At 40.2% G+C, this 15,440-nt stretch overlaps 1 protein-coding gene across 1 annotated transcript in view; it reads right to left on the reverse strand.

The window, feature by feature from the left end:
• Window positions 1-2,050: 2,050 nt before the first annotated feature.
• LOC103922625 (melanotransferrin-like) overlaps window positions 2,051-15,440 on the reverse strand; it is a 13,479-nt gene continuing 89 nt past the window's right edge. Inside the window, exons 2-17 of the mRNA XM_009330798.1 lie at window positions 12,820-12,986; window positions 11,589-11,688; window positions 10,369-10,545; window positions 9,725-9,887; window positions 9,553-9,617; window positions 8,713-8,870; window positions 7,629-7,815; window positions 7,311-7,459; window positions 6,997-7,087; window positions 6,619-6,687; window positions 6,143-6,325; window positions 5,699-5,855; window positions 4,884-4,966; window positions 3,457-3,641; window positions 2,880-3,066; window positions 2,051-2,114 (exon numbers count right to left, since the gene is read on the reverse strand). Of these exons, the coding sequence (XP_009329073.1) occupies window positions 2,065-2,114; window positions 2,880-3,066; window positions 3,457-3,641; window positions 4,884-4,966; window positions 5,699-5,855; window positions 6,143-6,325; window positions 6,619-6,687; window positions 6,997-7,087; window positions 7,311-7,459; window positions 7,629-7,815; window positions 8,713-8,870; window positions 9,553-9,617; window positions 9,725-9,887; window positions 10,369-10,545; window positions 11,589-11,688; window positions 12,820-12,986 (2,171 nt within the window). The 3' untranslated portion in view covers window positions 2,051-2,064. The remainder of the gene's footprint in view (window positions 2,115-2,879; window positions 3,067-3,456; window positions 3,642-4,883; window positions 4,967-5,698; window positions 5,856-6,142; window positions 6,326-6,618; window positions 6,688-6,996; window positions 7,088-7,310; window positions 7,460-7,628; window positions 7,816-8,712; window positions 8,871-9,552; window positions 9,618-9,724; window positions 9,888-10,368; window positions 10,546-11,588; window positions 11,689-12,819; window positions 12,987-15,440) is intronic.

The following is a 15,440-nucleotide window of genomic DNA, read 5'->3' on the forward strand; positions in this document are numbered from 1 at the left end:
TAAGGTAGCAGAGTAGCAGGAGCCAGACAGCACAGACAGTTCCTGCTAGGTTCAGAACTGAGAGATACAAAGCTGAAGCAGGCCAGTAGTTCATGCACTACAGTCTGTGCAAGGCATCAGACTGATGCTTTTAAACCAAAGCCAAAGCATAGGAACATCAAAAAGGCCTGTTAAGCATCTGTAATGTCTATGCCAGAAAACAACTCCCCCTCCCCCCCCATAAAATCTTGTGTATAACCCAGATTTTTAACTTATTTCTATTCATCTGCACGCTGCTTTTGGCAAAACTAAGCTGGCAGATGTGTTTCTTCACTCTGTTCTCATAACCCCCTTCTCTGATTGAAGTGCAGTGTTACGTGGGTCCCGCAGATGGCATGTAAGCTCCAGTAAAGAAAGCAAGGGAGCACCTCAGACCTAAACAAGCATCCTGCTGTTCCCCTGCTTCTTCAGGGCTACGGCCTGCTGGCTGCAACACAGTATATGAGGATTATGTTCTGTTACCATACTCGGACTTGCTTCATTCACCGTTTGCCTCTCCCTTTTTTCTCTGAAAGGTAGATGAGTTTGGACTTGAATCCTCTCTTTGTTGTTTGATTAGTCAATGTCAAACAAGGGATAAATGAGAAAAAGAACAGTCTTGGCTAAGATGCACTGAATCTAAAACCCTTGCTGCTGGTCAGAGTGCAATTTTTTTCTTTCTCAGGAAGTCAAAAGGGGGAGGAGAGGGGTGACAGTAAGTCAAACAACAGAAAAGACAAGGTAGACAAAGACGTGGAACTAACTGTTTAAACCCAGGTATTCTTAGCAGTGTATTTTACAACTGAGTACTTTACTGCTGCCTCACTTTGTTGTTTTTGCTGGAGGGGTTTTTTTTAATGTTTTTTCCTTTATATGGCAGATACATTGACTTTATTGCAGCTGGCATGTCTTCACTATTTGCATCTCCTTTATTGCTAGCTGAGGTTAATACAACTGCAATATATGTAGCAAGGACTGGAAAGTTTTGGGTGAAGGATCTTTTAATTTTTTTTTTTTTTTTAATTAAAAATCTTAACCTTGCCTGGTTCAGGGTGCATGGGAGCTGACGGTGGTAACACTCTTGCAAACTGAAATGAGCCCTGTCCATGAAGAGCCATCCACTCTAAATCTTTATCCACTGACAGGCAAAACAAATACATGATACATTCTGTTCAAAAGGCTTCATATCATGTTCAGGCAGTTTCTACTTGTAAAACCAATGCTGTTTAATGGATAAATCATATTTTGACACTTCAGAGAATCATAGATTCAAAGGGTCAAAGTACTATAAAGTAATGGTTGGAGTTTTTGACAAGGTTGAATATCCATTGCTTTCCTTCACCTTAAGGCTGCAAAGCATCCAGTTCTGCTGGCTATTAGATGCCTTAATACATTAGTTTGTGAGAGAAAAATGTTTTGATTTACTCGTATAAATCCTTGGTTAAAAAAGCAAATACATTCTTCCTAGTTAAAAGCAGAAAAGACTACTGATTCTGATAGCAATTGCATATACAGCCTATAGCATATATGTGTATTCAGCAAGGACTATCTAGCTGTAACCAAAATCACGGATACAGGAGGACAATGTTGCAACAACCAAAATGTCAGCTGATATTTTTTTTTCCATGGAAACAGTTTATAAGACAAGCAAGGCAAACTGCTACCAACTAACCTGTGCCACTCACGACAGTCTGTATTTTAGTCCATGGTATTGGCCCTGCTATTTCCACAAAAATGCTGATTTCTCCATAGTAGTTGTACAGAACTGCTGATCCTAGTTCTGTGCTGTAGGTTAGGCAGACTGGCCTGTGCTGTTCCACATGATGCCATGCTCCAAACAAGAAAGGGGTGACATATGAGTAATATTACATTATATCATAAACATAAAATCTGCTTTTTTTTAAAAAAAAAAAAAGAGTATTCAGCATACATTTCTAGAGATGATTGTTTCCTTGCTGATTGCTTTGGGCAGGTTAGACTTGCATATTTCCTTGTTTTCAACATTGATGGTGATGTATGTGCCTTGCAAAGCCTCTGTATTAGCTGTCAGTTTGATGAGGATGCACAAATATCCTGTTTGCAGAAATCTAAGATGCCTACGAACCAGTAAGAAAGTATACACTTAAAGATGCTATCAGCTTTAAAAATAACAGATTCTTCAGATACTATTCACCAAAATAGCAGAATAGAGGTAAAATTCCCCTTTTGAATTTAAGTTCTTTAACAACTTAGACTCACAGAAGTCTAACTTACTGTGTAATCTTCATTTACTTCAATACAGATTTTTAGATCCCAAAACAGCTTGACCCTGGCTCATAGACAGTTTTAGTGATAGCTAAATGCATACTTCATAGAGCTTTCAGTGGAAAACAATGAAAAAGCCATCCCTTAAGTTTATAAATGTTTTGATCTTGAGTTCTCTAGTGCACTCTTTTTAAAAAGGAAATTATTTAACTTATTTTGAGGTTAATTCAAGAATTAAATATGAAATTTCTTATCTTATTCCCAAGTTTGGCATATCCAAATGAACATTATATTCCCTTTTCCCACAACTGATCTTTGGAATTGAAAGGAAAAATTTCAGAGTGGGAGTAAAACAGTCCTGTTTCAATAACCTCATATTTGCTCTAAAATGTATTTGTTATTCTGTTCCTGCAGAGCTCCAGTTTCAGTGCTTTTGGATAGGAGTTGTAAGAGGCTCTAAAGGAGCTCCAAACACAGTACTCCTTGGAAAATTGTTACTAACAGGATTATGTAGAACATACTTCTCCATTCAGTCTAAACAAAAGGGCAATAGCTATGCACAGAAGGCTTCCCGCTTTGCATTTTTCTCTAACTCAAAATTAAGAACTTGACTTTACCTGCAGGTGTACAGTTAAACACTGATTCTGCCAGCTGAAAGAAAGATACTCCAAGAATTTCCTGATAGCTCATGTGACTTGCATGAACAAGGTACTGAGTAGTATCTTTGAAAAGCAGATCGCTTTCGCCATACTTCCACGACTGAAAGAGATGGAATTCAGAATCCAGTTTGCTTCCCAGAGATTCCTAAACAGAAAAGAAGTAAATTCCACAGCTTGGATCATAAATAGCAAAGTTAAGCTGGTGACCCTCAGTTTTATAGCAAAATCTAGCCGGGAAAAGGTTCCACTTTCACCTAGCACTGTACTTATTCATACAAAAAGATGCAGTTTTGCAGTGGCTTACTTCTCAGCAAAAGTATGACCACTGCGGAATGGCAGCTGGTGCCAAAATGCCCCTTTAGAGAAGCCAAATAATTATTTTCTCAATCTCCTTAGCACTTTCTTAATTCTTTCATATTGGACCTGAAGGCATTTTATGTATTTAATATATAAAGCTTTTGATCTTGAGAGGGTTTTCAGCAGTCGTACATAACAAGTGATAACATGCTAACTTTTTCCCTGTTATCTGCCTTACCTGGGATTTCATTAGAAAGTCATAGATTTTAGTGACAGTGACTGGTCGAGTCATGACTGTGCTGGGGGGAATGGGGCCAAGGTTACAGCCTGCCCATTCTGTGACTGCAGCACGCGTTCCATCCGGACACAAGAGTTCAAAGTCAATAGGGGTATAACCTTTTGCCCAACCAGAGCTGTCCAGATCTGAAAAGAAGATGAAGTGAAAGCAAATCCTTTTAAAAAATTATAGCAGAAGACAGGGTGAATCTCATGCAAAATGTTAAAAATTGAGAGGAAGAAGTTTAGTCAGTATGTTCAAAACAGATGCAGCATACTACGTGGTCATTTATTAGGAACAGGGTAGTGTTTTCACTGCAGAAACAGGTCAGTGAACTTAAGTTGCACCTATCAACTAAAAACTAGAGTAACATCAAGGCATACGAACAGCTTATCATGCCTCATCTTCATCTGTAAATCAGATTGCTTTCTGAAAACAAAGCAATTCAGCCTGCATGTCCTTTGCTTCCCCAAACAAACTGCTCATTGCCGCATGAATTCCTGTGGGTTTCCAGGCCCTTATACCTCCACTTGATTTCAGAGAGATTCCTCTCTTAGGAAAGTCTCTTCTGTTACTGAAATTGCCTAAATTAGAATTTCAGTGTGCTTTATCAGGCTGAAAAAAATGGGGGTTCCCTTTCTCTTCACCTCTATGAAAAGGCAGCATATTTTGGCTGTTAGAGCAGTGGCATAATTTAAGAAATTGAGGGGATTTAAGCTACTGTAACCAAAACCATTTTCATCAACAAAATCCAGTTACTAGACTGTTGCAAAGATCAGTATTTCCCGGAGGAATTTAAACATTTCACAGTGTAGTAACAATGTTGTTTTAGAAATTGTGAAAGGCAAAATAATTTGCAGTATTTTTACCTATTAAGCTATTTGGACTTTTTATTCCATAAGTGCCTGTGAAACAATGTGAGGAAGTTGCCATGTCATGATGAAGCCATACAACATCTCCCAGCACAAACAGCCCACAGCATTGCCCTTATCTGCCATTTTCATTCTTGAGACTCTGATTAAAACCAACAGGTACATGCACTATGGCTGCCTATGGGAGAAAGTCTGGTGGGAAAAGTCGCTTACTTTTTAAGCTTTGAGCTTTCCAAAAATTAGTGCAGTCTCCAAGGATGATTACTCCCCAACACACACCTTGATCTTTGCACTCAGTGATTCCTCTTTCCTCTCTAAAACTGAACAGTATCTGAACTTCGAGCTTCACTGGAACTCCTACATGCAGGAACGTTCTTGCAATCTTCCAGTCACAAACACAAAGTAATTCACGGACATAGATTAAACCTGTAAAAGCTGATCCTCACGAGTGATAGTCACTGTGTGGGAAGTAACTAATGAACATTCTCAAAGGAAAAGAGAATATCTGCATCTCACTCTCTATGTTCTGGAGTAGGTTAGAGTGTTCCAGGAAAGCTACATCTCCGAAGCTTCTTCCACTGGGATTGCCAACTAGGCACCTAGTGCAGGAAAAAAACCAAGAAGTTATCAGAGACAGCCACTACACGATGACTGACATTTGGACAGTCATCTGAAGCTAAAACAGGAGTAGCTGGAAGTATCCCTCTAATCTGTAATTACTTGGTGGTTATATGGAACAAGTTAGTGATATCAGTGTAGACCTTGATGGACAGTGTTCACATATTTGATAAAACAATCCCTTTCACCCCTTAAAGCAGCTCCCAAGTCAAAGTTGTGGTACAATGTCCATACAGCCTCACCTGTGCCTAGCCAGGAAAGAGAATGTAATTCAACTAAATGCATTATATATATTCCATAAGAGTGCTTTCACCTTTAATACTCTTCTCTGCCTCTGCTTCAGCTATGTTTTTTTTAATATCTCCAGACTATTTAATTACCTCCTGTACCCTACACTGCTTTTTACCACATCACCTCAGCTCTCTGACCTTCTAACTATCTTTCAGCCCTTCTCTTTAATGAGTCAGTACCAATGCACTAAGCCTTACATGTTTGGAAGCACTGTCTTGCTCTGGAAATGGTTTCATGACTGTTTTAAATCACCAATCAGCTGAACATCCCATAGCAACTGCAACCAAAACAAAATACATGCTAGCAAAAGTTTATACAGCCAGTTGCTTAACAGAAAAAAAACCTCCAAAGAAAACCATCAGCAAAATAATAAGCCAATTCTGGCTATTGCTCTGCATTTCTGACTCTGACAAAAGGCTTACCTGAGTGCTCCCATATTGCCGTAGTAACGTTCATTGTGACTTGCAGCACATCTGCTAGATACTCGAGCCCCTTCCACCTCACTGTCTCCAATGCACACCTTGCAGAGGTTTCCATCTGCTCCTGGCATGCAGCCTTTCCAAAAGTAATTCTGATAAACTGAGTAGAGAAAATTGAGGTGAGGTTAGGGCAAGGTATTCCAAAGCCTCTTCACACATGGGAAAAGACAGGAATGGAATTCCATGCTAATAGCTAGCAAGAAGAGGGCTAAATAGTGTGAAGAATCACACATAGTCAGATAGGAGGAAGGGCTGCTTCAACACCCTCTGAGACCGCAATCATCACTTGCTGGTCAAATCCTCACAGCCCCATCTCCATTTTACTCCCAAATTTGGGGCTTCAGATTTCCATGGTCTAGTCAACAGATAACCCAGAGTAGCCCTTACCAGAGCCAACGTCACAGTTCTCAGTATCATTCTCCAGAGCTCCCATTGTGTATCTGGAGAGCAGTAACCATCCTCCAGGACTATACAGGTGACTGTGGCAGGATCGCCTTCCCTTAAGGTTACGGATGTTAATCTGTTTGGCATTTTTCTTAGCTAGGGCAACAGCATAAACTGGTGGCAGTGCTGTAAAACAATGACAACAACCAGTTACATCATGGCAATTATTCCAGGCAGGTACAGCCCCCTTCTTCCCTCCCTCATCCTGTCACGATATCTTCAGTTACAGCAGAGGATCTGCATTCTTTGCTTAGCCACAAAGCTCTTGTCCTAGCTGCCCTGCATTATCTGTAAAGCTCCTACTGAACATGCACGGCAATTTCTTTCCCAAACCAACATGCAAATACATTCCTACATAAATCTTAGAGGCAGCCTCAGGAAAACCTAAACCTTTTGCCTTCTCAAAGTTGCCCTGTTACCTTTGCGCTTAAGATGAATTAGTTTCCCTGTTTCCTCCGTGCTCTTAGCAGCTGGGGCACAATTTCCCCCTGGAGAGGAGAGACAACCATTAAGGATCTTGTGACTGCTGTCATTCCTATTACATGGCAGCATCCCATCAAACACCTTGCAACCCTCTTGAGCCATGTCAGCATCTCTGTCCCTTTTGCAGAAGAGATATAATAAACAGCCAGACCAAATGCTAGAGCCAGTTAGTGGAAGAGCTGAGAAGAGTATTTGGACATATATATTGATTCCTGCTTCCATCACAACACATCACAAACTGTGGAGATTTAACTATATTTTTAATGGTACTTTTTTGATTCCCTCCCTTATGCTAAGGTCACATGAGAACTTACCGTAACATTCTGCAGCTACAGGAACCAATCCACACCTCCCTGCAATGTAGACATGCGTTGCGTCCAGGGTGACTGCATCAGCCTCACTACTCTGCCAACAGCATTATAGAAAATAACAAAAACAGGATTTGCGTGAATTGTGTAACCAAGCAGCTGTACTTCCCCGCTGGTTGGAAATTCCCCTGCATAAATTTCCTCTCATTCCCACTGGTTCCTCTAGTGTACAAGCTGGTTTTCCTCTTGCTCAGCTCAGACAAGGACATACACACCCTGTACAGTCTTATCATATACTCTGATCAGAGGGAGTCTCCTACCTTGATCATTTCAATGCATTTGGTCATGGAAGTTGCTTGGACACAGACTAATGGGTCGGATTTGATGCTCAGTGCCCACTCCTCACATTTGCGCAGCTCAGCGTCACTGATGCAGCACCAACGCACAACACTGTTGTCCAAAGAGCTCCCTGCATTAGAAGGAAGGAGCACAGTGAGATCATGTCACCTATGCACCAATCTGTTCTTTGCTAAGGGGACGTTTAGGTCTATGCACTTGTGCCTGGCAGGGAGGAATAACATGGAAAGAGAACTTTTTCTTCCCTTTCCTTAGCTACAGACCTCTGGAAGGCTTCTCACCTTCATGGCCAAGTCCCTTTAGGAGAGCTACATAATCCAGACCAAGGACATAGGCAATCTCTAGCTGCTCCTCAAGAAGCTGCAGGTGCTGAGTGGCATCCCGGAACAGCAAGTTCTTTCCCCCGAAGGGTGCTGAAGTGAAGAGTTCAAACCTGGCTCTTTCCTTTCCTTTTGGCCCAAAGAGGCGCTAGGAAAAGAACAACACTTTTAATTGCAACAGATCTGTTCATCCTTCCAGTAACAGGCAGCCTCATCCTCCCCTCCCTTCATATCAGTGGTTTGTAACATAGCACTCAGGGTTCCATCACACTGGGACAAAGCCCACAGGTACTGCAGTGAGTGGATCGTTCCAGTCCTAAAAGCATTATATAATTCACTTTTTTGAAGAATTTTTTCCTATCTTAGTTATTCTAATTTATTGGACTGTGCTCAATGTCTCCTACCCTGGAAAGGCAACTGAGGGAGTACAGCTGAGTGAGAAACATTTGTGATAAAGATCAGTGCAGTAAAGGGGTGCAAGATGTCTTGTGCTTTATGATGGGGAAGCACCATGTGCATAGTAGCTCTGTTCAGCCTGATGGTACTGGAAGAGAAGAAAGCACTGAGAAGTGTACTAGGAACACTGCTGCATAGCCATTGCTACGTGTGGGGGAACACAGCTAAGATACGTGTGAATAAGTGCACTGACAGAGGCATATGAAGTTCTCTCAATAAAGAAAAGATTTTGTACGACTGCTATCTGCCAGAGTCCACATGACAGCACAACCCAGCCCACTGGGCTGAATTATTCACTGACTGCTGGACTATTTTAAGGGCCAGATAGCTTCATAAATTATTTAAATTTGCATTTAAATATGCATTTCAGGTTCAGCTTCAAATAGACTCCTGGATGTCAAGGTAACAGATACTATTGTAAGTTGAGAAAAAGAGAGGAACAAAGGTGAACCTGCCTGAACCTATGTGTCTCCCTCAGCTACATAAGAATTCACGTAAGTTCCAGGGCAAGATGAACACCATTAGCCATTTTCCAAAGATGGAAGAAAAGCCTGTGTCTGGAGATATACAGCTTATACTATCCACTCACTTGGATCATGGTAAGGAATTTGTTGGTGATCTTCTGGAAGTTGTGGCGGGTGATGATGCCACGGCCAGGCCCCTTGCCCAAGTTACAGGTGCTGTATTCAGTCAGCTCAGCTGTAGTCCCATCAGGACATAAGAGTTCATACTCCTGTTGTTCTGACTCTGAAACAACAGGACACTCATGAATCTATGAAGTGAGACATGACTTGGCAGCAGGCACAGAGATGGAAGGTAAAACGTTTTTCAGAGGAGGTTGCTCAAAGATTATGCAAGCAGCACAGTGTACCAAGCACACTTGGCAAAGTTGTCTTTGATAGGCTCTTCTCTTAACAAAGAGAGGGACCTCAGCCAGAGGTACTCCAAAATACTCTTTAAACTGTACCCCTGTAAATATGTTTGTTTAAAAATACTTACCTGCAAATACTACTGCTAACCACCTTCAAAAACGTCGATACAGAGCTCGACTGAGTTTAAAAATACAAAACAGGTATACGGGAACTGCACATTCTAGCAGCTCAATGCACTGAATTTTAAAAGGAATCTTGTAACTCAGGCAATGCAAATACACACAGCTGCGTCAGAGACTTCAGGCTAAAGAAACCACCTGTATAAAAACTTCTGTCTGCCCCCATTCTAAGAATCTCCTGTGAGCAATTATTGCTCACTTACTCTTTCCTTTTCTGTTTCCTTCTGACTTGTGTGGAGAGCCAAGAAATACCACTGAACTGCTTTCAGGGATTGAATTTTCCCTGGAAACAACAAAAATATAGGCATATTCCCCAAACTCCCATGGAGGAAAGGGCACAGCCAGAGGTTAAAAGGAATCTGAGTTTTTAGGATTTACCTGTGGCACTCATAATTGTTAGATGATCTAAAAAGGCAACATCTGCCACTCCATTCTTCAAGCACCTGCAAGAAGACAAATGCCAGCCTATTAACATGTTACCTGGCTTTTCCTCCCACACAGGTTCTTTTTCCCCCGAAGGTAAATTCAGTGCAATTGTCACAGAGCTCACCTGAAGGCTCCCTCAGAGTCATAAAAGGGTTCGTCGCTGCTTGTCTCACAGAAGTGGTTCTTGTCTCTGACATAGGATTTTTGTCCTTGGCAGAGAGCACACAGTCGAGGAGCAGCGACACCAACCCCAGGGATGCAACTTGCATTGAAATACTCACTGACTACTGCAGATGTAGGGGGAAAAAAACAAAAAGAAAGAAAAAAAATTAAATGGGAAAAAATAGAAGAAAGAAAAGGGGCCAAACGTATCATGGGCATAACTAGGACTATGGTGCTTTCAAAAATAAATAAATAGAACAGCAAATGCAGCTTCGTTTTCTAAACTTCAAATTTGAAACATTTGCTGGAAACAAGTGATCAAATTGTGCTTGGTTGAAATCCTTGTGCTGGCTACATATTGCAAAGATTTTTTTCCCCGTTGCATACAGAACACAAAGATTTCCTGTTTTGGTAACAATTCTGCTGCTTTGAGATCACTAGAAAAGTTCTGAAGAGAGCTAAAAGCCAGTATAAAAACACTCCAAGAGGATATCTCATCCACAATGCCCTTCAGTTTCCACATAGCTCAGTTCATTCTACATCTGCTTGCATTTCACTCACTTTTGCTGAGGGCAGAGACATAGCCCTATGGCTCCTATCACCCACCTTGGCTCAGAGGTTGCGCCTCATCCCAGGAAAGATCATTTCTTGCAAGGAGAAAGCCAAGTGGAATATTCCAGCCTGATGTCCATCTGGCTCCATTGTGGCAGCTGCGTGCACCTCGTAGCCTCTGGATATCCAGAGTTCCTCGTTTGGCAATGGCCACAGCAAACACACAATTTCCTGCAATAGGACAAAATATGTAACAGAAATAACTAAATCCCAATTCTGCAGCTTCCATCTGTGTACAGGAGTTCAACTGCTTCTGTGAACATGGCTAAGGAAAAAAAAAAAATCTTAGGCATATGAAACATATGCCAGGAACTTTACCATATACTGGCTACATGGCACCTTGTTGAACTGAGCAATGCAAGTGATGTGCAAAGCAAGAATGTAAAAATCTGGTGGAAAAGGCTTACAAGATCATCCAGCTCCATCGTCCAACGCAATTCCTTCTCAAGAATTTTGAACATTTGTATCACACTGTTTAGGTATTATAATGGAAAGAACTCCTATGTCTTATCCTCAGAACATACTTTCCACATGAAACATCAATTCCACTATGATTTCATGGTTCTTCAGCCAAAACAAAATTCACTTCTGTTCTCATACTGTGCCCTTATTAGTCTCTTCCTACATCCATCTGCTAATTTGGCTTCCTTCTCAGATTCATGTCCCACAAGTATTTTCTACTGTATGCTCGATTTTGGCTCAGACTTATTTATTCTTGCCTTATAAATCATTCATTGCACAGACTGTTCAGGTCTGCCAGGAATAAAGAGAAATCTTACCATGACAAGATTCTCCACCTTATATTCTTGTCTCTTTAGGGTGAGAAGGAGAGAATTAATTCATGACAGAAGATAATCTCTGAAAGAACCACTAGTAAATGTTCAGTTACACCAGTAAAGAGCATGGTATAAGAATTGACACGGATGGAATAATGTAGAGCTCCAGTACACTAGTGCTGCGGGCAGGGGTACAGACAATTTGTCATAGTGACAGTACCACAGGCAGAAAGGCTACTAGATACAAAGCACCACTGGTATTTTATGCATCATCACTAAGTATTTTAGAAACAGTTGTTAGTCACCTCCATACTCCTATAAAGTTAGTGAAAACATATAGACTTTTTTTTCAAGAATTCTAGAGCTTTGCCTTTCACTGCACAGCAGTTTATTAGCCAAATCAGAAGTACAGCTTATTCTTTTGCTTTATGAACCTACCTTGATCATAGATCTCCTTTGCCACCACTGTCAAACCATATAGCTTTACAGCAGAGTAAACATCTCCAGCATCCAAGGAGGCAGCATCTGCTTTATTCACCTTAAAAACAACAGCAAAACCCTCAAAACAAGTGTGTTTACAGAACACAACAGAGCAGCTTCAAGAGCAGAGTTTCTGCCTGAGAAGCAGTAACCAGTGATTTTTACAAGCATTTGCTTTGTTTTTAATTGAATCCCTGCTACTAAGCATGATGAAATGTTAGCAATGAAGGCTGAGTTACCTTCAAAAAATACCAGTTCTTTTCCAGTAACATCCTTTCTCACCTCTTCTTTGGGCCCTCCATTCCCAAAACACAATTCTGATGCCAACTGAAGAAAAAGGCAACCCCTATTTCCTCCTACTGCTCCCCCAAGACCCCAGATTCTTCTCAGAGTTCTCCTGGCTATAATCTTTCCATAACCCAGAAAGTGGAACTGAAGTCTACTAACAAGGGTTGCAGGACTGAATGAAAACATGAAATAAATCACTCCCTAAACCAACGAGAAAGGTTTTCTTTGTTTTGTTTTCCAGGTCAGATTTGGACTCCATTGAAGGCAACTGGGACTGAATGAAAATGAAAACTGAAATTCTCTATCCCAATCAAGATTAGGTATGTTAATGAAATTATTCTACAGCAAACGCTTATCTTCCTTTTTCATTAGTGATTTTTTTCAAAGCATATAGCACTATGAAAATTTCATTTCAGAACTGGTCAATTACAAGAGCTTACACTTACAAAAGGTCTTATGTCTAATTTTATTCAAATTAAAGATTTTTATATTAAAAAAGGCTTTGATCTTTGCTTCAGTAAAGACTGTCTAAGGGCTAAGAATAGCAGGGAAGAAAGGGAAAAGAAAATATTCATTATAGTCAGAGTAGGACCAAAACCCACAAGCAAGGGGAATGCTCTGAGCAAGTTTTAATTTAGTAGTTTGGTTTTGTCCATTTATTTCCAAGCAGCTTTTACTTATTTCCTGGAGATTGCAAGGACATCAGCTGGGGTAAAATAGTACATCTAGTAGAATGCTCATGGGTTTTAATTCTTGCCTCTCAAGCTACCATGTACTTTGTCATATATGCAATACAATCATTTCAGTATCATTTTATTCTCCCATGGATTCTGTTTACCAGTTACTTCTTCAAAAGAGGATTTGGACTCAAAATCAGTTTTAAAAATCTCTGTGAACTCACCCTGATTTTATCAATGCAGTCATATGTATTGTGGGCTCTGATGCAAGAAATCCTAGCAAACGAATTGACAGTAGCAAGGGGCAGCACAGCCACAAGTGCTTTGGACAGTTCAGCACACTTTCTCTGTTCTAGGTCAGAAAGGGTGCACCATCGGAATTTCTTCCCTGTAGGATCAAAAAATAAGTCAAGATTTGTAGGATTTAGTGGAAAAAAAACTCAATTTAAGACCTTATGGAAAAGTGAGGTTATTTTATTTTATTTAACTTCACAAGTAAGTTGATTCTGCTCACTCACATATCCACATACTTACAGGCACCCAAGAGATGTGCCCAAGCAGTCTGACCAAGATCACTTTTGCCCAACATGGAGGACAATGAATGTTTGCTGTTGAATCTTTACTATGTCTCTGCTTCCTCTTGACTGGCAGCAACAAACTAGTTTTTAGGTAGATTCTTCAAGAATCAACAATTATTATGGCGTGATCTTTTGCCTCAGAATCTTTCTTGATTCATCCTCCATGAATTTTAGGCAAGGTTGCCACACAAAATGAAGAAACAAAGGCAAGGATATCTTTATGGCTATGGTCTGTTTTCCTGTTGGGATAGCAAGGAGAGGAATGGCACTTACAATGTAGGGTAACCTTGTTACCATCTTCCTGTTATCAGACTGCAGTTTTTCTCCTAACAAGTCAACTGTGATGTGATCTTATCAGAGCACAGACCTTCTACTCTTGATGTAAACAATGCATTCCCCAGGGTTTATCAGTTTTATTGTTGTCAATTGTGTCCTTGGTTATCAATACAAGCCATTCTTTTAACCTTTGCTCTGCTGTTTCCTCTGGTGCTTTCAGACACACATATTCCCATGCATAATTTATCCATACCAATCTTAATATTCCTGTTACAAAGTTCTAGAGAGTCAGAACTAAGCCTGCAAAAGAACGAGAAGTACGGAAGGAGCATGTTGGTAGGGGATCAAGTTGCTTTAGCTTTGTTGAATTTTGTCTTTAGAGAGGGGATTGTTGTTTTTTAAACAGACAATAACTGGTGTTCCAAGTCCCAGCTGTCTCACAGCACTGAGCTACATGCTTTGTTAGAACAGCATTTCCCACTGAGCGCCATGCTTTGTTAGAACAGTATTTCCTCCCCATTTTCTTTCCAGACAAGGACTACGTGATTTTAAATAATAAGACCTGCATCAGAGCTCCAGGGTCAGAAAACCTTAGATCAGAGAAGTATGAAAATTTTAAGTTGGAAGAAGTTCACAATTAAATGCTACTTTATAATACAGTAAACCAAATCTCTCAGTCCAGGAAGTGAGGATCTGGGACTATTTGAAATCACAATGGCAATTCTGTGACTTGGACCTTCTTGTGTTTTTAAACAATGTAATATCTAAGCGTTGCCTCAGCAATGACAAGTAACTTGCTGCACTTCCCTCAAGACAGAGAGGTTTATCTTCCATAACAACACCTACCATGAAAGACAGAAACTAGGGACAATTTGGTTATTGACAATGAAGAATCATGTACTATGTTTAACAGAGTATTGAATAAGCATTAACCACAAAATCCTTACAATCCTACCTCTTCCAAGCAGGAAGTTAGTAAGAATTATCTTCATTTCTGGATGCCAAACAAAGAGATTAAATAACCTGCACAGGAACACTTGACAGATTTGTAGCAGAACTGAACCACTCAGTTGTCAGATCTTTTTCCAGCTGAAAACTAAGTAACCAATAAAAACCAAAATAAAACAGTGCCAGCAGAAAGAAGGAAGATGCAATTAGAAGTGGAGGAGAAGGTGAAACCTCCTTTTCCACAGGAAGCCAGGATTTGGTTCGTTTAAACTGACTATGAAGCTACGTCCTAAGTAGTCCAGACATGTCAACAAAATTTTCTCTTTTGCTTTAGGCTCCGATTATTCTATCTTGGATGTACTATGACTTGTTTTGTATTCTTCCTATTAAATGCCTTCTACTCTGAAATATATCATCATATACATCTCAAGAAGATGCTATGCATTTAAGGAGAAAAAAAGTGATCATTCTATATAAAAACAGCATGCAGTTATGTAACTTGAGAGAATCTTATACCATGTAATGAAAACCAGGACTGAATGCACAGAAAACACTCCAACATCTCTAACATTGTTATTTCCAGATGTTTAAGCATTTGGCTCTCTGGCGATCTATTAATATTAAAAAAAATATTGCCTGGAATAAATAATGTTTACAATTAAAACACCTAAGTTTTTATTTCTTTGAGCATAGCATCAGACATTAGTACTCCACTTGTTTTGACGTTAATTCAGCACAATTCCAAAAAGAACCCGTTGTGGTTTTAGAGGGGAGCAGCTTGAAATACAGTGATTCATTTTGACATCGTTAATGAGTACACAGATCTCAACTATTCAAAGGAAACAAACCTTCACTGAATTGCTAAGAAACTAGTGTATCAAGCTGCTTCAAAACTAACAGGGTCACCATCTGCCAGTGATCAAACAGGAAAAATACAGGCAAATAGAAATCATAGGCACAGTTCTAGCTGCAACTTGTTTGCACAGAAGAAAACAAAACCAAAGCATATATTAGAATTTGTACCCTGGTAACCCATCCAGAGG

This window comes from Pygoscelis adeliae, unplaced genomic scaffold (assembly GCF_000699105.1).
Source record: "Pygoscelis adeliae isolate BGI_AS28 unplaced genomic scaffold, ASM69910v1 Scaffold358, whole genome shotgun sequence".
NCBI lineage: Eukaryota > Metazoa > Chordata > Aves > Sphenisciformes > Spheniscidae > Pygoscelis > Pygoscelis adeliae.